Source organism: Acipenser ruthenus, chromosome 1 (assembly GCF_902713425.1).
Source record: "Acipenser ruthenus chromosome 1, fAciRut3.2 maternal haplotype, whole genome shotgun sequence".
Lineage (NCBI taxonomy): Eukaryota > Metazoa > Chordata > Actinopteri > Acipenseriformes > Acipenseridae > Acipenser > Acipenser ruthenus.
This window is the reverse complement of record NC_081189.1, coordinates 5,174,283-5,198,703: the sequence shown is the minus strand read 5'-3', so window position 1 is coordinate 5,198,703 and position 24,421 is coordinate 5,174,283. Positions and strand designations below refer to the sequence as shown.

Sequence of the window (24,421 nt, the reverse complement as noted above, 5' to 3'; positions counted from 1 at the left end):
AACACAATCATATGTGTTAATCTCGGGTTCAGCCGTCAGGACCCCTGGGATATAAACTTTTTCTGCTCACAAACGGTTTGTCTATAAATAAACCTGATACAAAAATTACGTTATTTTCAAAAACAATAACACCACCCAGTGTTTATATTGACCAGCGTTAAACTAGCTATTCCGTGAAATGTTTTCAAAGCAATCCCAGTCAATGTTTGTGTGAATATGCCATAAGAAATTAAAGGTTTTGTATTCAATACCTATTTTGTTTGTTTGTCAGGCGTTTGCGTTAGTCAGCCTGTTCCTGGGGTCTTAACGTGACCTCTAAAGCACTGAAAACCATGAAGAGCTGAGCTGTGTGGAAACAGCTGGGGATTGCAGTGTGTGCTTGTAATACTGTAATATACAGCGAGGAAGTCAATGAAATCAGACTCAGAATTTATAAATAAGACTATCATCAGGAAGGCTTTATGTGCTCCGAGCCGCTGGACTTCCGACTGTTTAGAGAGACTGCCGGTGCTATACAGTTGATTCTTTTATTGCAAATATGGTGAGTATACCCCACACAAATGAGGCAGTGTACCTGTGTGCTTTGGTACCGTTACCTTGTAACCGTTTAATGAACATCAGAGTCTAGGTGTTGCTTGAAAAGGATTTGCACAATCTACTAGATGTTACAGCCAGTGGTATTACTGTACAAGTGTTACACACTGTCGTTCATGTGTCACTGCTGATGTGTGAATGTAGTTGAAATGCTTAAAGTAGCGTATATTTTAAATGTTACATTCTGTGTTCCCATAATTCACGGACTGGTTTTCGAGCTCAGAATAAAAAAATATATAAAATAATAATAATATTTTGAATCATGGAATGTGCCAGTAGATTAGATAACCATCATTGTTGACCTCTACCTGGCCTAGATTGCCTACACTGCCCTACCCTACTACATACAGTACCTGACGTGGTGTAGAAGCAACTAACGATTATACTTTGTTTGTGTGTGTGTGTGTGTGTGTGTGTGTGTGTGTGTGTGTGTGTATAATATCTCTCGATAGATAGATAGATAGATAAATCATCTGGTTAATGGGTAAGCTAATAAATCAGATCTAGGCAATTGATCATGTACAGCAATGGATTAGCGGTGTTCTTACCAGCTTCTATACAGGTGTGAGCGTAGCCTAACTACACCCAGTCATTGCAGGTAACTGGTAATGCACTTTTATACAAAGACTGTTTCTTTATATACAAGAATGTGGACTAAAAATGTTCAGAAGAATAATTTGTACAAGTGTGAGGCTTCTGCTGAGGCTGAGCTGCCCTTTAAATCTCAGTGGATAAGGATGGTTCTCCTGTTTCATCCAGGCAATTTTTTTGTTTGCTGGAACATGTTTGAGATGACTTTATACTGTGGTAACTACAGTGAAACCTGATTTAACCTGTCATCAAAAGGACTGAATGTTTCTGACCGCTTATGGCTTCCTAATATCTTCAACCAATAAATACCAAACCATAAACCACAATGAAAAACACTGATAATTAAGCATTTTAAGCAGTTTCTGCATACCAATTATCTTTGCTATCCCTTGTATTAAATCCATTTCTGCCAATATTTCGTTGCATTCTTTACAAAGAATGCAATCAGTGTCCTGCCACATCATTCAGGTAGAAAAAACATCATCTGAGGTGCTTGGGAATTGTGCAGCTGTGTCCTTGGATCCTGCTTAACCTAGCACTGATTTGTCAGAGGAGGAATAGTGTAAAGTAAAGCCTACTGTACATAGCAGCCATTTAACTTTGTGGTGGACATTGCACAAATCACTTACCTGTTAAAGGTTTTACATCAGATCCAGGCTTTAATGTGATCATTTATGTAACATTCGACTGGGAGATGACATCACATCAGTGCAGAAACCTGATCCATTACAGTACCCTGAATGTGTTAGAACATTTTCTAGAGAAAGATATAAAAACCACATTGTTTATAGATCCAATAGAACTAAAAAAAAACTGTAATAAATTACATTTTGTTGTGGAAAATACACTGTTTAGTAGTGATTTAAAGGCATGATTTCCTCAAAGTTAGGATGTTGTGTCATTTTGCTTTGGATTCATATATAAAGCTAAGCTAATTGGTAATTGTATTAGCTTATATTCTGCTTAGTTTACCATAAACTAAACTCAGAAATCTAATTCCTGTGTGTAATGAAAATGCAGAGTCGCTGTGTTGCATTTATGGATGAACTGAAAAAACAAACTTATCTATCATAAGATGGACAAATAATGGTAATAAACACCGTAATACAATGCAGAATAGTATTTCGTACTGTTTTTGGTTTAGTTGCATTGTGGTAAAAATAAGGACATTAAAATAAGGGGATAACGGCAATTGAAACATATTCAAGTTAGTTACAGTACATATATATTTAACACCTGAAAGAAAACCACTTGTAAGTATTGTAAACATTTCTAAACTACTGACCTGAGAAAATGATCAAAGGCTTACATTTTTTTTGCTGAATGTGCAAGGCTTTCTACTATTTTATTTCTGAACTTTTTTTCTGAGATGCCATTATTAAGCCCAATAGAAATCCATGTGCTTGAAAGGCTAGTTTTAGGTTTTTTTTTTTCCTGCTGATGTGGCTTAACCACATAAATCATGTAATTATGTTATTGTTTCGAGCCACTTCCTAATACAGGCATCTCTAGTTGCACCCACGGCAATTGGCATAAGGCTGACGTCAATTTGGAGCCCTGCTTTTGCAAAGTTACTGTAAACAGAAGTATTTGCTATTGGTGTGGAGCAGCCCAATGACCTTCACATTGGTTTTTGAAGGAAGTGTTCAAACATAACCACAACTGTGTAGTAAAGTCAATTCATTGTGCCCTGAACAACTTGCTTATCTCTGTAATTGTTATCTAAATGTTCTTGAGTTACAGCGATACTGTAACACAGTAAGTGGTTTAGTAAGAGTTTAGCATGATTGTTGACCCACACTCTTTTTAGATAAGCCTGCCAGAATGAGTTTTAGGTTTCCCCAAGTTGAATCTGATTGCTTTCTAAACTCAAACTATGCAGCACTTTAACCTCCTAATGGCTTGGTTGCAAGTTTAGATTTATTAATCCTTGCAAGAAATCCATACCATGCTTATCAAACAAACGTCTGTCTGTGTGTGTGTGTGTATATATGATTAATGTGTATGAACATGGCATTATTCTTAGACACTGTCTCCATCTTCCGATTATGAAACTTATATGCCAAATTTCTGGATCTATACTTTTTTGAAAACACGAACACAATTATGAACAGTATTTAATCAGTATTTTAATTTGGGGAGGTGTTTCCTCAATTTTGTAGTGGATGATACCTTAACCCCATAGTGGTGCCAAGACAGATGATTAATTAACATAAGGAAGGCATTGAAGTAATAGGTTGAGTAATCCCCATTGTTTTTTCTTATGAAAAAAAATAAATGATGTCACCATTTTTGGTGGTGCTTTTATTTAAAATCACAGATGCCACTGTCTTGGTAAGACCTCAATAAAATGGCTTCAGTACAAACTGATTTTTTTGTTTTGTTTTTGTTTTAGGGTGTGATCGGCGTGCAGCTGGTGGTTACCATGGTAATGGCCAGTGTCATTCAGAAAATCATACCTCACTATTCCTTTGCCCGCTGGTTGCTCTGCAGTGGAAGGTAAGGTCAACCGTGTGAAACTGATCAAACTCTGCAAACTTTTATTCATTAGGCAGTTATTCTTGAAACCACAAATCTTGAATTTACAGAGTGAATGATTGAATGGAACTGATATTATTAAACTTTTAGCCTCTGGGTTTGCTCTTGGAGCTAAGCCCATGGTTATTAAACTTAATTGCAAAAGTTGGAACTTCAGTTTAGGGGGTATAGCTAGGAGAGAAAGCTAGCTTTAATATTACAGGATATTCAGGAGGGGCACCAAAAATCGCCCATAATTCCCAAGTAATTGAAGTAGGTTGAAACATTTTTCATTTAGTATATGGATAGTTTTGTTTATATCTACTTTGTCTTGTCTGTATCTTAATCCTTTTCTATTAATTAAATTAAATAAATGAACCAGTACAGTATAAGGAGCAAGGTACTTCTGGTAGTTTTTATAAGAACTCAGACTCCCAGAAGCCTCACTCTTTGGCTCTCCTTCTCGGTAACCAATCAGCGCATTTCAATTAGAGACTGTGTTCCTTGATGTGCAGCTCAAGTGCAGCGTTGACCTGTTTCCCAACGATAATTTCAGTTTATATGCAGCTTTAAAACAAATACCCTTAACAATATGCACGTTTAACATATGTTTGTCTATGAAATCCTAGTACAGTAATACTGTACATATTGGTTACTGGAATTAGTTTGTTAGATCTATGCTAATATTCAATATTGTCATGGAGATCAAGCCCCAATTTGGTATTGGTTAAAATGTTTGAGTAACGTTGTGATTTTTTTTGTTTAAATCTTGATGTTTGTGTTTCTTGCCTCTTGTAGTTTGCGGTGGTATCAGCATCCTACGGAAGATGAGCTGAGGAGTCTTGCTGGGAAACAACAAAAGGGAAAAAACAAGAAAGACAGGTAGGGGGCTACATTCATGTTTGATTCATTGTCATCTGCACTGCTGAGATGAAATCTGCTGCTTCTGGTTTTTTTTTTTTGTTTGTTTGTTTTTTTAAACCAATAGAAGCATAAGAAGTTAAATCTCATTGTGGCTATGTTACTGTGACTGAAGCAAAACATGCTTGATTATCACATATTGATCCCTAATCTCCAAACTTTTACTGAAGTTTGGCCTATTTAAAGAAATACATTTCTGTTTTTAGGAATAAAAAAGCAGTTTGATATTCATATAACTATTCGTCGCTCTAAATCTAGTAAAAAATGTTTCATTCATTCATGTCGGCAGCTGTCAACAGTAGAATCTGACTGAGCTGGAAGTAAAACGACAAGGACACATGTAAACAAAGTGTAACACCATAAAGCCAGTTTTGACAAAGCTAATTTTTCTAACAAGCGTAGATAAATATCAAATAAAAGTATGGATATCGTGTTAGGATACAATCAGGTACAATTATTATTATTATTATTATTATTATTATTATTATTATTATTATTAATAATAATAATAATAATAATAATAATAATAATAATAATAATAATAATAATAATAATATTTTTTCAAAAATATTCAGTAATTGTTAACCCTTTGCAGTCCATTTATTAAGTGCGTGTCAGGCACGTCAGGTCCAATTTATTTTCACACGCGCAGTTAATTTTAGACGCGCTGTTTAAAAGTATTTTTTTCACAGTCAGACGGGTTTAAAAGGTCCTGCATAACAACAAAGCACTCACTAGGCATCTCCAGCCCTGCCCCACCCTTTCGTTCGCTATAGCTTTCACCTATGTAAGAAATAAATAATAATAATAGTCGTACATACCGATCAATCATCTCCTGATCACACGTTTTATCACCAAACTCCTCAATAATGTGATCCAAGTCATTATTTTATTACTATAATATCTCAAAAAAGCTCTGCAAATGTCCGTGTTCTCTGTGCGCTGACGCACTATCAGCCAGCTTGTTTACTTATGACTGCCCCGTTATCTGATACCAGGGCCATGTATGACTATTCATGAGATACGCCTTTTTTTTTTTTTTTTTTTTTTTTTTTTTTCTCGACTTGTCTCGGCTCCTGACGCTCCCACTCGGCCATTGAATGGTTTTCTCGGCTTTTTCCAGAGAAAAAATGACTAGAAACCTGTTTTTTGCGTTTCTATAATGATGTCGGACAGGGTCCGACAATGGATCTGATAGAAATAATTGCAATGTCGGACCAGGTCCGACATAGGACCGCAAAGGGTTAAAGTAGTGATGTATGTCAGACATGATAGGCAGGCTGTAGGAGGCCTACAGATCAGCTGTGCTGAAGTTTAAAAAAGTAAAGCTTTTATGATATCAGATTTATCGTATGATATATTGTAGCAACTTAGAATCCCAACGGAAGTAAGGGGACAGTCAGTTGTCGTATTGTCCTATAGAAAATCAGTATTGCCTTGATTTCCTAAATGTTTGTGTCACAGCTGGTCGTACAGAAGCATACTAAAAAGAAGATACAAATCTAATATTGACACTTTTCTTTTGGCACACTCTCAATCCACTAACCTGCCAGAAATAACTATGAAATCAATCAATATCCGCATACAAGTGTGCCGCAAGCTCATTAATGCAGCCTCTGGCACTGCGAGACCTGCAGGAGAACAGCCCCCAGATGTTGCAGACCAATGCAACACGACAGGGGTGCGCTTATTACGTAGAGTGGAGCAAAACATTTAAATATTCTTCTCTTCCGTCCCTCGACTCGTTAAATATGGTACAATGCTCTAGTCATCTAAATGTTTCAAAACGGGACATCATTTAGACATAGTATTATTTTTACTTAGGTTTCTCCTTTTGCACACTTTACTTGGTAAAACAATGGCTAGCTCATTCCCCATTGCCAAACGCTGTTGACATGACCAGAAACGAGCCTTTAATGAGGTCTGCAGTCATGCTTAGTGATGACAATGCAAAGCCTTAGATTTGAACAGAAGAAAGGTTACAAACAAGAGGAGGCCATTCGGCCCATCTTGCTTGTTTGGTTGTTAGTAACTTATTGATCCCAGAATCTCAGCAAGCAGCTTCTTGAAGGATCCCAGGGTGTCGGCTTCAACAACATTACTGGTGATTTGGTTCCAGCCTGCCACAATTCTCTGTGTAAAAAAAAAAGTGCCTCCTATTTTCTGTTCTGAATGCCCCTTTATCTGATCTCCATTTGTGACCCCTGGTCCTTGTTTCTTTTTTATGTCGAAAAAGTCCCTTGGGTCGACATTGTCAATACCTTTTAGAATTTTGATTGCTTGAATCTGATCGTCACGTAGTCTTCTTTATTCAAGACTGAATAGATTCAATTCTTTTAGCCTGTTTGTATATGACAAGCCTTTTAAACCTGGAATAATTCTGGACGCTCTTCTTTGCACTCTTTCTAGAGCAGCAATATTCTTTTTGTAGCAAGGTCACACTGTCTAGATGAAGACATTTCTGAGTCAACATAAACTCCTAGGCCTTTTTCATAGATTCCTTCTTCAATTTCAGTATCTCCCATATGGTATTTGTAATGCACATTTTTATTGCCTGCGTGCAGTACCTTACACTTTTCTCTTAACTGTCATTTGCCATGTGTCTGCCCAGTTCTGAATGTTGTCTAGATCATTTTGAATGACTGTTGCTGCTGCAGTGGTGTTTGTCACTCCTCCTATTTTTGTGTCGTCTGCAAATTTAATGAGTTTGCTTACTATACCAGAATCTAAATCATTAATGTATATTAGGAAGAGCAGAGGACCTAATACTGATCCCTGCGGTACCCCACTGGTTACCATGCTCCATTTTGAGGTTTCTCCTCTAATCAGTACTTTCTGTTTTCTACCTGTTAACCACTCCCTAATCCATATGCATTTATTTCTTTCAATCCCTACAGCATTCAGTTTGAGAATTAATCTTTTATGCAGGACTTTGTTTAAATCTTTCTGGAAATCTAAATAAACCATGTCATATGCTTTGCAATTATCCATTGTCAATGTTGCATCCTCAGAAATGAAGCAGGTTAGTTAGACATGATCTCCCTTTCCTAAAACCATGTTGGCTGTCTCCCAGGATATTGTTACCATGTAGGTAATTTTCCATTTTGGATCTTATTATAGTTTCCATTAGGGCTGGGACAATGCATCAAATTGTTGGAATAACCATCGATGGTTTGAAAAAAAAGAACAAAAAAAAAACACATCTATCAGTTCATTAATAGGACCGTTTTTTATTAAGACCGGCAAAATTTAAATCTACGTTCTTATTCCTTGCCTTTCCTTTGGTTCCTTTAAAAAATTATAATAATAAAAAAAACCCTCCCCACCCACTATGCAGCACGTATGTTTTCAGAGTAAGCGTGACAAAAAAAAAACCTAGAGAAGAGACTAGAGGTAGGCTGCATTTCAGGATCAGATTTTGCTAGTTAAATTGTCCATTTAATTTAATTTTAAATAATGCCGTCAGACGTTTTGGAAGCTTTTATTTTTACAAAACAAAATGGAAAGATAAAATACGCTGTTTGTGGAGTTTTAATGATCTTCTGTGGCAATACCACCAACCTGCAGGATCAATTAGTCAGACAGCACCTGACAAAATACGACGGCGGGAACACAAGTAAAAAAACAAAAGGAACACCTTCAGTGACAGCTTATTTTGGAAAGAAAGTTGATCCAAAAAGCATCAGAGCAAAAGAAATAACAGGCCTGATAGTGGATGTTGTCACACAAGATATCAGACCTGTTAGTATAGTAGAGGGAGCTGCATTTAAAAATCTGATTGCGAATCTTGCTCTGGGCTATGAAATACCCTGTCGAAAGACAATCTCCAAATTCATTACTCTGGGTCACCAACGTGCAAAGGAAATTCAATGTACATCACTACCGATGTATAGACAAGCATGACACAAGAAGCGTTTTTAACAGTCACCTGCCATTACATTAAGCAAAACTGGGAACTCTAGTCAAAAGTATTAGCGACACTAAAATTACACGAGACACACAGCTATGAATTTAGCAGAAGCGATCACTCAGATAAACGCAGAGTTTGAAGTGGCTACAAAAGTAATAGCTTGTGTTCATGACAACGCGGCCAACGTGTGCAGAGCAATGTCTTTGCTTTCTGCAGCTACTTTATATCTCACGACTGAGCAGTGGAAGTTAATGGCTGAGATACTACCTCTACTACAGCCATTCGAACTGGCTACAGTACTTTTGAGTGCAGAGAAAAACCCCACTCGACCTCTCCGCTCCGCCTGCACTAGAAGACTGGCTCTACCTCCGCTACGCTCCCCTGCCTCCAGAGCCCGCTCCTTCTCCACCCTTGCTCCGCAGTGGTGGAATGACCTTCCTACAGATGTCAGGACTGCCCAGTCCCTGACCACATTCCGGCGCCTCCTTAAGACTCACCTCTTCAAACAGCACCTGTAGAACTCCTCTGTTTGTATCCTGGGACACTATCACCCTTCATGTAAATGTGCTTTATTTTGCTCTTATCTGCCCCCTATTTTACTGCATTTAATCCTGTAATTCAGAACACTGTAATCTGCCAAGTGTTTAACCTGTAGTACTTTGTATTTAATCACATCCTGATTTAACTATCACTATTTAATCATATCCTGATGTAACTATCACTTATCTGCTGTATTATTGAATTGTGGTTTGTCACACTTGAACAAAAGTTATTGTATTTCTTGCTCTCATTGTATTACTTGTATTGTAACACTTGAAATGTATTTGCTTATGATTGTAAGTCGCCCTGGATAAGGGCGTCTGCTAAGAAATAAATAATAATAATAATACGGCTAGTTCTTTGTACTCACTTGCAACAGGGATAAAACACAGACTGACTTAAGAGGAGACACAGTCTTCAAATTCAACTGATTTGCTAATTCCAGTTAAACAGAGTTTGAGAGATAAGCTAGTGTGTAATTTGTCTCGGCGATTTTGTTTACGTCAGCTGAATGACCCAAGTAATGAGGTTATGCCACTGCTTTTTGTGTCATTTCTTGACCCCACGATTTCGCCATCTAGATTGTGTGTCTGAAGCACTGTCTTCCAAACTAGTGAGGCTGGTTGGAGGACAACCTCGAAAATGACGGAAATCGTGCCTGTACAAGTGAGTGCAGTACAGAGGACTTGCCTGTTAAAAAGAAAACGAAGACCGAACAAGCAATGGAATTGTTACTTCGTGGACAAACACACACTACTTTTGTGGATCAGTATTAAGTTTGCAATTCTCCAGTCTGTCGGTACAACCCCTGTGTCAAGGGATTTGCTGTTATGGTACAGTATAACTTTGCACATCCGTTCTTAACTCTTTAGAAGGGTTAAGCAACTTTTGTTTTTGTTGATCTCAGATTTGCAAAAGCTGTAAATATGGGCACGTCTCAAAGGTGTCTCCCCTAGATCCCCCATCTTTTTTTGGTGGTGAGTACAGTGACTAAACCTTGATGCTAAACGTTGAGTGCATCCAGAGTGGCAGGAGACTTCAAAGAAAAGCCCATAGTCAGGAGGAGTTGTGGAGCACGCCAGATCAACGCTAAGCCTGCAGTGCGTACAGCCGAGTGCCAGCTGTCCTTGGGAGTTTCAAGCCTTTAATCTTGCCCTCTCTCAAGTTGGTTGGTCTGAGCTGTGTTTGTTCCCTCCATGTGCTGGCTAGCAGGGCTCCTTCTTCAGATAATTCCCTCTGTAAGTCGCTCAGTACTGGGACCCTCACAACACCATCGTAGGGTTTCAGTGTCAAACTGAAAGTGAAAACACTACCAGCAGCCCGTCTGTGCTTTACCTCTTTTTGGCCTCTTAAATTTGTCATGAAAAATAACAATACATTGGATAGTGCCAGTCAATATCAAACTTCTATTTTATTCATGAAAAGTATCTTTAAGTGACTCATGAGCTTAACAAATGGGTATTGTGAAAGTGTAATAATCATTATTAAATCATGTCTAATTGTATAGTGATTTTTTTCTTTCTCTCTCCCCTCCTATTTTTCTCTGTCTTTTGGCATTTTACAAGAAAGCCATACTACAGTACTGTACTGTTCTCTCCCACAATGGGGGGGGAATTAAAGTAAATGTAATATTGTAGTTATTTAAAATATTTGGTTTCCTTTCAGGAAGTACAATGGACACATAGAAAACAAACCGCTGACCGTCCCGAAAGATATAGATCTGCAGCTGGAAACCAAGTCCATTACTGAAGTGGACACACTGGGTAGGAGGAACAATGGATTATTTTGTATATGGCTTCTAAAAGTAGAGCGACGCTTTCTGCATTAGCAGTAGCAGGGAGAGCTGTGCTGAGCTGTTTCACATGATGTTTTTCATTTAAGTTTATTAGCCTATATGAAGTTACATAAGATTCAAAATGAGATATGAAGCTCAATTTACTTCATGGTTGCTGTTTTGGGGGGAGAAGGCGGCTATGATAAGGTTAATCTATTGGAGAAACAAGTCTGATTCTTTCTAAAAGCATTATGTAAAGATGGAGCGCTTTTCTGTTAGTCTGAGAACTTGTTGACTGCTGCTAAATAATAAAATTGATATATATATATATATATATATATATATATATATATATATATATATATATATATATATATATATATATGTATATGTATGTGTGTGTCCATTCAGACAACCTCCTGTAAGATTCGCTGATATCATTAAGATCAGATATGCAATGAAGCTTGTTTCTTTCAGCTCTGCACTACTTTCCTGAGTACCAGTGGTTGGTGGATTTCACAGTTGCAGCTACGGTCGTGTACCTCATTACTGAATTCTACTACAGCCTGGTGGGTCCCTCTAATGAAATGAACATCAGTGTAGTATGGTGTCTGCTGGTCCTGGCCTTTGTAATGTATCCTTTAAGAGATCCAGTACGCGTTCAAAGGTGTATCTTATAATGACAGGATATAGTATTATAAGTGAGGGCTGTATGAAGTCTGAAGAGAGGGGTGGGGTGCATATAGCCCCAGGACTATAGAGTAATGGAAGTCCCTCCTTTCTCATTTTATTATTTCTAATATAATCATACATTAATGCTTTTTTTCTGCATGTACAAGTTGCTGTTTTGTAACCAGATAGTTCACCTGTTCACATACTCTTCACAACTGAAGTAGATTCAGTCCTAAATTAATTATAGGGTGCTTTTATATATTTTGATAATTATTTACTGTAAATATAATATCTACTTTAAATATAGCTTGTATTTCAGATTTATATAGCAAGCTAGAGATAGTTTGGTCAGGGCTTATACTGTAGTGGGTTATAATATATTTAATGTTAAATATCCCTTGTTTTAAAGTTCATTGCATTGAAGATGTTAAGGGTGCTGAATTTCTCTCTGCAGATAAGTGTTTTTTTTTTTTGTTTTTTTTTGTTTCCTGGCACACCCAACTGATTTTAACTGACAAGCTTAGGTGTTGAAGCTTCAGCTGCATGTAGCACGGACAGCCTTCTCAATTTCAGTTTAATATTGACCTCTTTGAGAGAATTTTCTCTGAGCTTCGGATACATGTAGCTTGTCTCCTCCATTTATACTTGTCAGATAAGCCTAAAACCCTACTTTTCAAAGGTATTTTAGGATCGTGTTCTGCCTTCGTATAAACTAAACAACCTTGTGACAGTTGAAGTAGAGATTACCGATATTAAATGCGTTTCATTGGTGCCTCTTTCAAAGGTAGGTTTCTCTCCCACTATCAGTGTTCTTGTTGAGACAGTGTAGTGGTAAAGAGACTTGTAATGAGCCTGCTTTCCTTCATTTGAAATGGTAATGCCGAGGGATGTTCCTTTGTGCATTAAACACTTTTATAGATTCTTATACAGCTGCATCGGTCTTCCTGCACAACTTAAAGCGGTTGGGAACATCTCTTGTGTCAGAAATGGTGATGTGTATTGTAGAGATCTGTTCTTCAGTTAGTTCTTTCAGTTAACTTATATAATAGTACACTCTGCATGCAGAAGTGTTGCATGTTGCCATGTATACATACAGGTACTGTTGAATATCCATTCTGAATGTTAAGTATTCAGGGGGTAAATTCCAGGCTGTTCCAAGTATTTGTATTTTCCCTCGAATTATTTCCTTAACATATTTATTTCCCAGGAAGGTCCTCTTCTCATTGACAGCTCACTACTTTAAAGGGGAGGAAGGAGGAGAGCGATCCCTCTGCATCACATTTGCATTTTTCTTCTTTGTAAAAGCCATGGCCATCCTAATCATAACAGAGAACTACTTAGAGTTTGGATTGGAAACAGGTATGATTCTGTATGTGTCCACAACTGTGAGTTCGGTAAAGTTTTTTTAATTTGTGGATGCAGAACCAATCAATCTTGTTTTAGTAAAGCTGCTGTGCCATAATCTCGGCACTTCAAGATAATCAGACCTTTATAATAAGCCAAGACTGATGGGAACAAAGTTCTTGAATTGTGCTGTGCTGTGCTGGGGGTTAATTCTGCCAGGTGTTGAGGCTGTTTGGAAGGGCTATCTGACGTGGAGAAAACACCTGATCTCTGGCAGGAGTTAAGGATACACAGAGTCACCTACATAAAGGGACTTCACCAGCCTCTTTGAAAATAACAGCTGCCCTTGTCTCTGAGCCGACCCCCTCCTGTCTCTACAGGGGGCATCTGAGACATTTGTGCATTTCTCAGGAGGGAGGTTGAACTTCTCTAGTTAAATGTTATGAAGGGCTGATGGTTTGCAAAAGCCCTGGTGACACAAGCAAGGACCTAATTACTTGTTGCTAAAAGGCTGCTGATCTGTTGAGGTCTTTTGACTTGGAATCACCAATATCATTTTCTTTTGACGTTTGTGGTTAAAGTATAACATAATGCATTGCGTTATGGTCTTGGTGGACTTGTATCTGTTTAAAGCAGGCGAATAAGCTCAGGCTGGTGTAAAACCAAATGCCGATACTGGGGGTGAAATGGAAAAACATAGGAACAAAAAATTGCACGCATATTTGATTCTAGTTGTAAGCATCATTTCAACCATATTACTTGGCTTTTAACTACATGGATATACAGATAATGTGTTTGAAACTCAATGCAGTTTTTTGTATTGCGATAATAAACTTGTACAGTCTGCAGTATAGTTTTAAATATGTATACCTGTGTGTCACTGCAGCACACACGGTTATACCTTGTATTTAGTACCAGGATTAGGCCTGTCTAATATTCACAAAATACAGGTATTATTTGAAAATGTATGATTTCTATAAAAAGCTAAATAATCTCTGGTATCCATTTTGGTGTAGAAAAATAACCCGAAGGATAGGATGATTACAATGAAGTCCAAATCGGTACAAAGCAATCAGAGTGCCCAATGTAGGTCTAAACCCCTAGGATGAGTTCCTTTTAATAACGGCAGCAATTAATATGTTGCTTTTCATGTCAAGACATTTCAAAGCACTTTGCCTGGTATAGAATTAGAAACATTCACAAAACTGCATAAAACACAGAAACACATCAGCAAATTGAGCAGTTCACAAATACACAAGGATTTGGTTTGTGAATAATATTTCTGATGCTCCGTTCCTTTTACAGAGTACTAAGACAGAGGAGAAATCCTAGCATAGCTGGTCAATCCAGTGTAACTTCTTTTTTTTCTTCTTTTGTGCTGTTAAGGGTTTGCTAATTTTTCTGAAAGTGCTGTGCAGTTTCTTGAAAAGCAAGGCCTGGATTCCCAGTAAGTTTATTTCTGCAATGTCATTATTATTTTTTAAATGATTTCAGAACTAGTGTAGTGTGTTACAGAACCAATCCATTTAATACCCTTTTTATTCATTTTTTTTTTTGTAGGGGCCCTATATCCAAGCTAACGTTCAAACTCTTCCTGGCTTTGCTGTGCTCTCTGATTGGTGCTTTCTTAACATTTCCTGGCTTGCGTTTAGCTCAGATGCACCTGGATGCACTGAATCTGGCAACAGAAAAAGTAACACAGTAAGTGGTGCAGTAATTCAACCGTTCGGTTTGCCTAACTTCAGTACGGCAAACAGGCAGGTTTTGCTTCATGCTGACAATGTGCTATCTGGGTTGTGTAGCAGAATGACTCACATTTCACAAATACAAAAGGATACAAGTTTTAAATCCTGTGTAAAGATGTTATTTTTATTTATTTGGCCTCAAATGCATCTTGATTAATTTACCCGTTGAAACGTTTTAACAAAATTAAGATGCCTCAATTTAAAAAAAAAAACAACAGTTAAATACACATGGCTTGGAGAAACTAAGAGTTTGAACTATCCATGACATACCTAAAACGCTGTTAACGGACATATCGGTCTAGATTTATCAAAGCTATTTTATCCAAATTTGTCATTAGCACTGGTACCACGTTTCTAGTGTCTCAGCATTAGCAATGGGCAAGAAAAGGGACTGAGGTGGAGCAAGAAGACACACTGTAGTAATGGTCGTAACATTTAAAGGAAAAATAAAATGATTAAATTAAAACTTCAAAGTGGATTCCAATAAAGTACATTTATAGTTAAGTACAAATTTATTTAGAACTTTAATGTTCATCTAATTAGTGACTCAAAGTAGTTGATTTCACGGTGCACATTAGACCCTACCAGCAGTGTTGTGGTATAGCACTTGCATGAGGAAGTTGGACATGGAACAAAAATAAGGGGACCCTTATTTTTTTTTATTTTTTTTTTTTTAAACTGCTGCACCCTGACAGTACTTTTAAGCACGTTCTATTACTGGTGTAGATCAAGTTTAAAGTACTTTTGCATGAAACAAACATTAGAATTTGTGTTTAGTACTGTGACCAGTGAAAAAGTCTGTGGTTTGCGAGTACTACTGTCATTTAACATTGAATTGGTCATTATAATAACTTGTGTTGACTGTATTGAAATTGAAAGATGCAAATGAACAAGAATATTTCAGTTTCAATATAACGGATGAATACATTAGTGCATTGTGTTTCCTCCCAACCTTAGAAAAATGTATCATTGATTTTAAAAGTTTAATGCTCATGAAACTGATCTAGCAGCTGTTAAAGAAATTTACAACAGTCCAGAATAAGGTCTGGTGATATATCCGACTGTACAGAACAGTGGATTATTTTTAGACAGAACTGGTTTCTATTTCACTCCTCCCCATCAGTGGGTATTTAAGACATGACTCTGGAATCGGCATATTGCAAGAGATTATCCACTTTGTCCTGGCTGGCCTCACTAACCTGTTCACCTTGTGGTTTGTGGCTTACATGCCCTGGTGTCACTAGCTGGATTACTTCCCGCAATCCTTACACTCTGGAATATGGTGGTGTAGTGGCAGGCGGTCAAGGCTGGTCAGCAGCAGATAGCAAACCCCGACTCAGAAATGCAAGTTTAAAGCACCTTGGCACACTTAATAATAACCAACCAAACAAACGAAACACAGAAGCAAATCCAAGGGTTGCACAAAACCCTGTAACACACAGAATAACCCCAAAGCTACAGCTGTTCTGGTGCTGTTTCTCTTACTTTTTACTTCCTCTGTTCTGGCTGGGCACCACAATGTCACAGAACCATCTCCAAACAAACATTCCCTTTGTTCTCTTTTGTAGGGTGTGGCCAGGGGAAATTGACTTCAATCGATCACCACCTGTCCACAATCCACGCTTTCTCAATTAAATAATTAAACAAAACAACTGGTTATCATGAGGTTGTGCAAAGGCAGCCACAAAGCACACGTTTCGCCCTGTCAGAAATATATACTGTAAAAATGCATATACTATGAGGTCAAACCCCTTTAAATATCACTTCAGTGGGACTGAGCAAAAATGGCAAACATATGCAAAGTTGACTTTATCACCAATTACCTGCCAAAATATGCACAAAAAAGTGTTCATGCAGAAAATGTTGGATAGGGATTTACAAGAAAGTTATTTTGCTAATGAGAGAGATGAAAATGTTGTCAAAGCCTTGGTTTTCCACACCCTTAAATAGTTATTTCAAATCTGGTAAATGACTGAACATCAGAGTATTGGAAAGAAACTAATTTAGTCTTTTTTTTCTATTTAAGGACTTTACTACATATCAACTTTTTGGCTCCTTTAATTATGGTACTGCTGTGGGTGAAGCCTATAACCAAGGACTACATAATGAACCCAACGCTGGGTAAAGAAAGCGTGCCATTGTAAGTTTGCCAAAACTGAGTGTCTGTTTATTTCTGCACTGTTTCAGAATTTCAGATGGTGTAGCATCAGAAACCCTGAAATCGGACTAAGGCATTTTGACTGTATTTCCAAAGTTGCCGTTTTTAATGAATTGCTAAAGTGTAAGTTGATTCAAATGACGTTCTTACTTTGAGGTTTGCAAGCATTCTGAGTGGTTCTTTTGCAATTACTTCAATACGTATTTTATATTGATATGCTTTAGTAGAGGCAGGCAGCCGTAGACATGAAAGGCATCCTAAAAGCTAAAGGGGCAGTAAAAAAATAAATAAAAGAAGTGAATTTGAAGCTGGTTTCTTGCATTGTAGCTAAAAAGTACAGCACTGACCTGTGAACCGATCCACAGAATGACAGAGGCCACCTTCGACACCCTGCGCTTGTGGGTCATTATCCTGCTGTGCTTGCTGAGGCTGGGCTTAATGCGCCGCCACCTCCAGGCATACCTGAACCTGGCCCAGAAGTGCGTGGACCAAATGAAGAAGGAGGCTGGGAGAATCAGCACAGTCGACCTGCAGAAAATGGTAGGGACTTTGACAACCAAAGCTGAAAGGAAATCTTGTATGGTTGGTGGGGTAGCGCGTTGACTTGTTTGCCTGTGGTCATTGACATGCTTTGAACCCGAGGACACTGCTAAGGTGAATTGAGCTAGGAAGTGAAACAGTAGTTGTTTCCTGATAAATGTGTTTAACCTTGTGTAGTACACAGTGTTGTTAAATGAAAATCTGAGTTTGCAAATGGATAACAGGTAAGATTTATGGAAATATTTTGTCAAGTCTGGCCACAGTGACAATTCAAGTGTGGTTTCATAGACTCCGATAAACACTAATTTACTTAATGTTACCTTAGGTAAGGTAGTCTGAGATTAATGCTCATAGGGATATTCTTTTCATTCAATTAATACAAATAGCTGAATTTATACTATATTTTATGTATAGATGGCTGTATAGCCTACACAGTAGTAATTTAGATTTGCGTATAAGCAAACCCTTATCAGAGATCAAAACCCACTGATTAAAAAAATGTATTCACATCATCTGAGCTGTTAGTTGCAGCTCATAAATTTAACACTGAATGCTCAGCATGCACAAGCACTTTCCTAATAAACTGGAGGTACAGTAAAATAAGAGCATGGAATTCAAAAAGAGATCTCTTTCCATTAAATCCTAAAAAGTTACTCTTTATAGAGCCCTGGATTTTTATTTTGGTGCCTTTTTTATTTTAGTGGATTTTTAGGCTTACCTAAGTGTTTTTTTTTTTTTTTTTTTTATCACAGAATGTGTAAATTCAGCATCTAAACTTACATTTGCAAGATTATGGTAGACAGGGGTATATCTATGCTTAAAGCAGTGTCAGATTTGTTTAGTTTGTGTTTTTTTTTTTTTTTCATTTTAGATTGCATGTGTTGCCTACTCTTAACTGCCATTGCCAGTTCCACTGGTGTTTGCGTTGTGTCTGATGGTGCGTTTGTTGTCCGTAGGTTGCTCGTGTGTTTTATTATCTGTGTGTGATAGCCCTTCAGTATATGGCACCTCTGGTGATGTTGCTTCACACAACACTGCTGCTAAAAACGCTAGGTAAGTGGGTTTCACTTTGTAAAGATCTGACACAGCAAGGTCTTTACACCACAAAGCAATTTGCACCATTTTCTTTGTGAAAGAGAAAAATTACATTAATAAGTTACAAAGCCATTAAAATATACCACATGCCACATTTTTGAGTCAACTGTCTATATGGTCTGTTACCAGTTTTGTAGCCTGATATGAGCACAGTGCATTAAAAAGCACTGTCATCTTTATTATACCCAGGAAAGCACTGACTACACAGCAAGGTTCCCTGGATGGATGAACCAATTGTACTTGAGCTACCAATTCCATTCAGTTTTGAAACAAACACATAGCAGGCATATAATATACTGTAGTACCAGATATGTTTTTTAAATGGAAATGTATGTGTAAATATATTTCTTTTAAAGCTGTACATTTGAAACCTATGTAACGAATGGGGGGGGGGGGGTAAGTTGGATATAACCAAAGGAGCTTTAAATATAATTTGTTCTTTAATATTTTATTTATCATATTCTTTTCTTGTTTTCATAGGTGATCACTCCTGGGGTGTTTACTCTGAGCCTGAGGGGCTGATACACCCTGATCAGATGCCTGCTGCCTCTCTGCCACTCGCAGCTCCTGAAAACACAAAGGTCTCTGTGGCACAAATAACAATGGCGCTAGGCAGCCTTAGGAACGTTTTCACTCCACTGCTCTTCCGTGGGCTTCTCTCCTTCCTCACCTGGTGGATCGCTGCCTGCTTGTTTTCTACCAGTCTTTTCGGGCTTTTTTACCATCAGTACCTAACTGCTGCATAAGAACGAGATTCCGGGAAACTTCAAAAGCAGGAAGTGAAAGGTCCCAGGTAGCAGATGAGGTGGAGACGGAGGAGATCTTTTAAAAACAAAAAAAATTAAAAAAAGAAACAAAAAATAATAATACCTGTGGTCATAGCATATCGGTAGAGTACCTTTTTCAGTGCTTCCTATAAGATTTTCAGGATGCGGAAAAAACAAAACCTAAAGAAAAAAATGATATTGAGGTGAAGGTAACTGAATGCTGATTTCTAATGGAGACCGTCAAGCAAGTGAACAACATGTCTCTGATGTTGGGCCTTTTTGTTTCGACATCGATTGCCGGCTTCAAAAAAATAAATACAAAAAAGAATACCATGTTTTGATCACGTGACACCTGTTAGGGCCGCTTTAGATACAGTTTATACAGGATCTACAGAACTTAAACAGGTATATATTGATGGAATGTGAACAAAGTTTTTAATGTTACATCTTGATTTTTTAATGTATTATTATTATTTAATTTATTCAGTAGAAACTGAGCCATATTTAACAAAAGTCAGATGTATGTTTCTGTTGGAAAGAAGATTATACTTTTCACAGCTATGTGGGGATTCATAAACGGTTTAATGCTACTGTATATTACAGTACAGCAAGAAGCCGTGATGCCTGGAGCGTGTGTGACTGAAGGTGAGACTTTTTCACATTGATGTATGCAAGCATGAGTGCTGCCAGTTGAAGCAGTGTTAAAGTAATACAATAAAGGGCATTTTGACTGTGTTAATGGCCATAAACTGAAGGGTGCGTTGTTATGAGAAGCTCCAAATCTGTCTGGAGCTGCAGTGTCACATTTTAAAATGTATGGAGTAGAGCCAATGCGTTTCATCACTGAAGTAAACCATTGAATCCTTAAGAGACGGTCCTTGCATACGGTCCAGTCTTTTCCTTTGCTTCATAACAAATCCTGCACTTTTAGAATGAGGGTGACCATAAGGGTTTTGGTTGTGTTTTTTTCTTTCCTGGCATTAGATTCCCTTTACTGAAAAGTGGCTGTGGTAGTCCCAGAATAAGCCCAGGTCATTAAATAGCACATCCAGTCCTTTACTTTTAAGCTTCTTGTGTTGGGGAGCATGAGCAATTTATGATGGAGTTTTGACAAAATGTTTGAGAACTGCCATTGAAGGTTACTGTTGACTTGTTTCTGTAATACAATAACACGCAGGTGTATTTGTTTTTGTTCTTCCTGAGAGGGAACCTTTTTATTGATGATGCAGCATTTTTTATAAGGAAAAGGTTTCAGAATGTACACAACTTTCTATGTAGAAGCTTAGAGCCTTCCTTTCTACATCATTTCAATAAGTATTCAAGTTCTCTAATGAGTTGCTTTTTACTAGCTTGTAACAAAATACATACATACTCTAGTACATGTGTTTTTTGCGCTGGTATTATCTAAAAGAGCCTTGAATTTAGCAATAAACCTGGCTGGCATGTATACAATTATTACTTTTTTTTTTACATACTGTACAATACCGTACACACACATGTCCTTTACATCACTGTACAGCTAAACTGTTCACTTCACACCACTTGTTTCAAGGTTTACATAAAGGATTATTTGGCATTCTTAAAAAAACAAACAAAAAAAACCCCAGTATAAATCTATACTGTAATCAATCACCATATCCACAAGAACATTCCAAACTGTGCAATGCAGCACTTAAAGAAATGCACCACTCTTGCTGCACAAACACTGTCATGTCTTAAAAGAACAAAGACGGAAATTGCGCCTCAAGTTTGGAGGTTGCTACTGAGGGGGTCCTTATTTGCGAAACTTGTTTTTAACTGATTGCCTAAATCAGATCTGAATTTAAACATGAGCTGTTTTTTAATCTAAGCTGTTCTACACAGGTCTTTGTAGACTTAGCAACAACAGTAATTATGTAAACATTTTGTAAGCATTGTTTTAATGTCGCATATTATTTGTTCACTCGCTGGGATGTTTTTTACAGCACAGAATAAAGTAGTACAATGTATTTATCCCTGTTTTTATACTTTAATTCTAATATTTGAGTGTAATTTAATGTTAGTTAGTTTGTTAAATCATTTCCTTGGTTTAGGAAAAGGAATAAACCTGTGATTTAGATTGAACAATCAAAGCACCTGACGTTTATTTACTGTGACAAACCCGCCACTTGTTTGAAATATTTTAGTATTCATGTTATGAAGTATTAATCGTGGCTAATTGCATATTATTTCATCTATCCACATCTAGAATTTAAAAGCAACATGGCAAATCTGCTGATTCATGAACGAACTCTGAGTACGATTGTTTTTTGAGCATCAAGGAGAAAAGCACAACATGTGGCAAGTGGTGTGCCACATTTGATATCCCTTATAAAAGTATTATCATAACGCATAGGTAAGCATTGTGAAGTACAGAGGTGTGGTAAAACATGGTAAACTATGATAAATGCATAGTATGCCCATGGGTAGAGTGCAAAATGTTGCCAGTGAAGGGGCCATGCACGAGTGAAGTGGTTCTCAAACCACAGTCCAGGGAACCTCTGCATTATAGGATTTTAAGTGGGTTGTCTTAAGCTAACTGGGTGCAGGAGTAGGGTTAGTTTTAAAGATGGAGGAAAATTATTTTAATATCTTATTGAAACCTTTCCCAGTTTTGAAGTGTTGCGACCATAAACAGCTGCCCATAGACAAATAATGAACCATTTCCTGCGGTTTTTAAACAGTAAGGTTTAATCAAAATCCCTGTGTTAACAAGCCTGATTCTTTCCCTGGTTTATGCTGGTTGGTATTCTATAAATCGTCCATCCAAGAATATATTGGCGCACACGTTGATTTAAGTGCTCCGTGAAACCATTATTACTTTATTGAACCTCCACCTCTCAACTCACCCAAGTGTCATCTTTAGCAGTTTTTTATAAGTGGCATTGTAGTTTACGTTTACTATATATATATATATATATATATATATATAATATTTTTTTTTTTTTTGGGGGGGGGGCGGGGAGTTGTTTTCATATTCATTAAATCTATTTAAAAAAATGTTCAATTGTTAGAAAAGGAAATGTATTCAGGAAGAAAACAAATGTTGAAAAACAGAATTTACTATTAGGGGCACAGCGCAGTGTACATGTGGAGTAATGTCGTTTTTTTTTTTTTGCACAGCTGTAAGTAATAAGATTAACTTATAAAACCTCAATCGTATACCACTGTTCAATATGTTGCCATCACACCTGACAGGTTTATATAGATGCATATATTTATGTCTAATATTAGTTGGATGATAACGAAGGGGCGCTATTCCAAATTACATACTACTGCAGCAGCAAGCCTTCAGCTACCAAGAAAAAAAAAAGTATTTATACTGAGCTTCTCTGGCATATAAATCTGCAAGTAAGCATGACTTATGGGCTAGCATATTCTAAAATACCCAGTATGCTATGAGTCTGGAGTTTTAAACAGAGAAAAAGCAAAAAAGAAAAGCATTAACTGGCAGGTCAACCTTCATTGGATTAATAAAATGAGTGGATTTGTATGTCTACCCATATCATTTAAGGGATCTCCATAGTGTGGTGTATTTTGATCATTCAATATTTTTTGAAAAATGTTTTCCAATCTTAAGAACTTAACCTGTTGTGCTATCAATTACAGATAATTGATTACATTTTCAGTTAATAAATCATCCTACACGTTTCTACTGTATAGAAATATTTCCAGTTTCACAACATTTTGACCATTCTTACCAGTGCGCCTTTTTTGTTTTTATTGTTTGTTTATTTATTTTTTATTCTGCAGATGTGTGTGGAGGAATATAAGGTTTATAAATACAAGGGAGTACTAAATCATACCATCTCCACATAATTGCAACTATTAAGGGACTGGAACCTTAAACACACCTTGTGCGTTTTAATACTAGATCACTCGGTCAAATCAGGAATTACAGAAATGGGAACCAGACCCCACGTTATGTGCGTATGGTGCAAATCTAGGAGAAACCATCCCTTTTAACACATTATTAATCAGAGGGGATAGTAGATTTTCACACCTGAAGACCCAAGCCTTCTGTTAAATGATTTGATTATAGAGTAAGTAGCATTTTATTTGTTAAACATTTCCTTCCTGTTTTATGGTGTGTGGTTCTGGGTTCTGTTGTTGTTGTTCTATTGAGTTCTCATTGTTCTCTAAAACTGCAGTTACTTGCTTTGTGCTGGAGCTTGAGATTCTTATGGAATTTCTTCCTCATTCCATTCAAATCATGTGCCAATGTTACCTTTCAATGAAGGCTGTTAGCTGCAGACACTTAGGATTCTCCAAACAAAGAGGTAGATAGAAAAAAATAATTGTAATAAAAATAAAAAACGATTGTGACCTTGTTCCAAAAGGGTGGTAGTCCCTTTTTTTGTTAAGTATTGCACTACTTAGGCTTATGGCCTTATGTTGATTTTTAACTGTCTAGCATTGTTGAAATTCTGTGGGTGGTGGTGTGTGTGGGGGTATTTTTTTTTTTTTTTTTTTTTTTTTTTGTATATATGGTACATCATTTCGCATGATTTACTGAAACAATTAATATTGGGTTAAGAGGTGAAGCATTTCCACATATTAATAATACCAAAGATCACCACCTTTTTAAATCTAATTGTTTTTGTTTTGTGCTCTTTAAAATTTTTAAATTAAACTTCTGAGCAGTGGAAGTCAGTAGAAAAGGAATAAGATGTATTGGTAAAGAAGCAAAAACAAACAAAGCAAATCTGTATATGGGTTTTCTTTTTCCTTTCTTTTTTCTTTTAGCATGCCTTGTATTCTTCTGAATTGATTCAAAGAAGAAATGTGTGTTTGTTGTTTTTATTTGTTCCAGTTCCAAGTAAATACGCTAACCAACAATACTTTTAACTGTTTGATTATTTCTACTGATCTGCAAATTAATAATTTTATACCATGTTGTTGTCTGGAGTTCCTGTAAATGTACAGATTCTAAAGTAAATTAAAGTGATTTTTTTATTTAATTTGTTGCTTACTGGTTTTGTCACACACATGCAACACTGAGGGGTCTTGCTGACATTTCTGTTCTTTTCCATCTTAACCTTTACTGCCCTGGGTATGTTCACATACCTATTTTAATGTGTATTTTCTCAGTCAAATATACTGGACAATGGGCAGCAAAGGGTTAAGGTCTGAGCAGTATTTTCCATATTGAAACTGCTAGATGCAGGAGTGCCTCCCTCCAGCTTCAGTGACAATATTTGTATTACTAGGTAACTCTGCCTAACAGAAACCAAA

General features: G+C 37.1%; 1 protein-coding gene across 1 annotated transcript; it reads left to right on the top strand.

Moving 5' to 3' along the window:
• The first annotated feature begins 325 nt into the window (after positions 1-325).
• LOC117404143 (transmembrane protein 161B-like) lies at positions 326-24,147 on the top strand. The gene is made up of 12 exons (XM_034006903.3): positions 326-541; positions 3,581-3,684; positions 4,501-4,584; positions 10,739-10,836; positions 11,325-11,481; positions 12,727-12,878; positions 14,250-14,310; positions 14,424-14,564; positions 16,635-16,748; positions 17,132-17,306; positions 18,263-18,359; positions 18,882-24,147. Exons 1-12 carry the CDS (start codon positions 539-541, stop codon positions 19,145-19,147), a joined length of 1,452 nt encoding a protein of 483 aa, XP_033862794.1. The 5' UTR covers positions 326-538; the 3' UTR covers positions 19,148-24,147.
• The last annotated feature ends 274 nt before the right edge of the window (positions 24,148-24,421 follow it).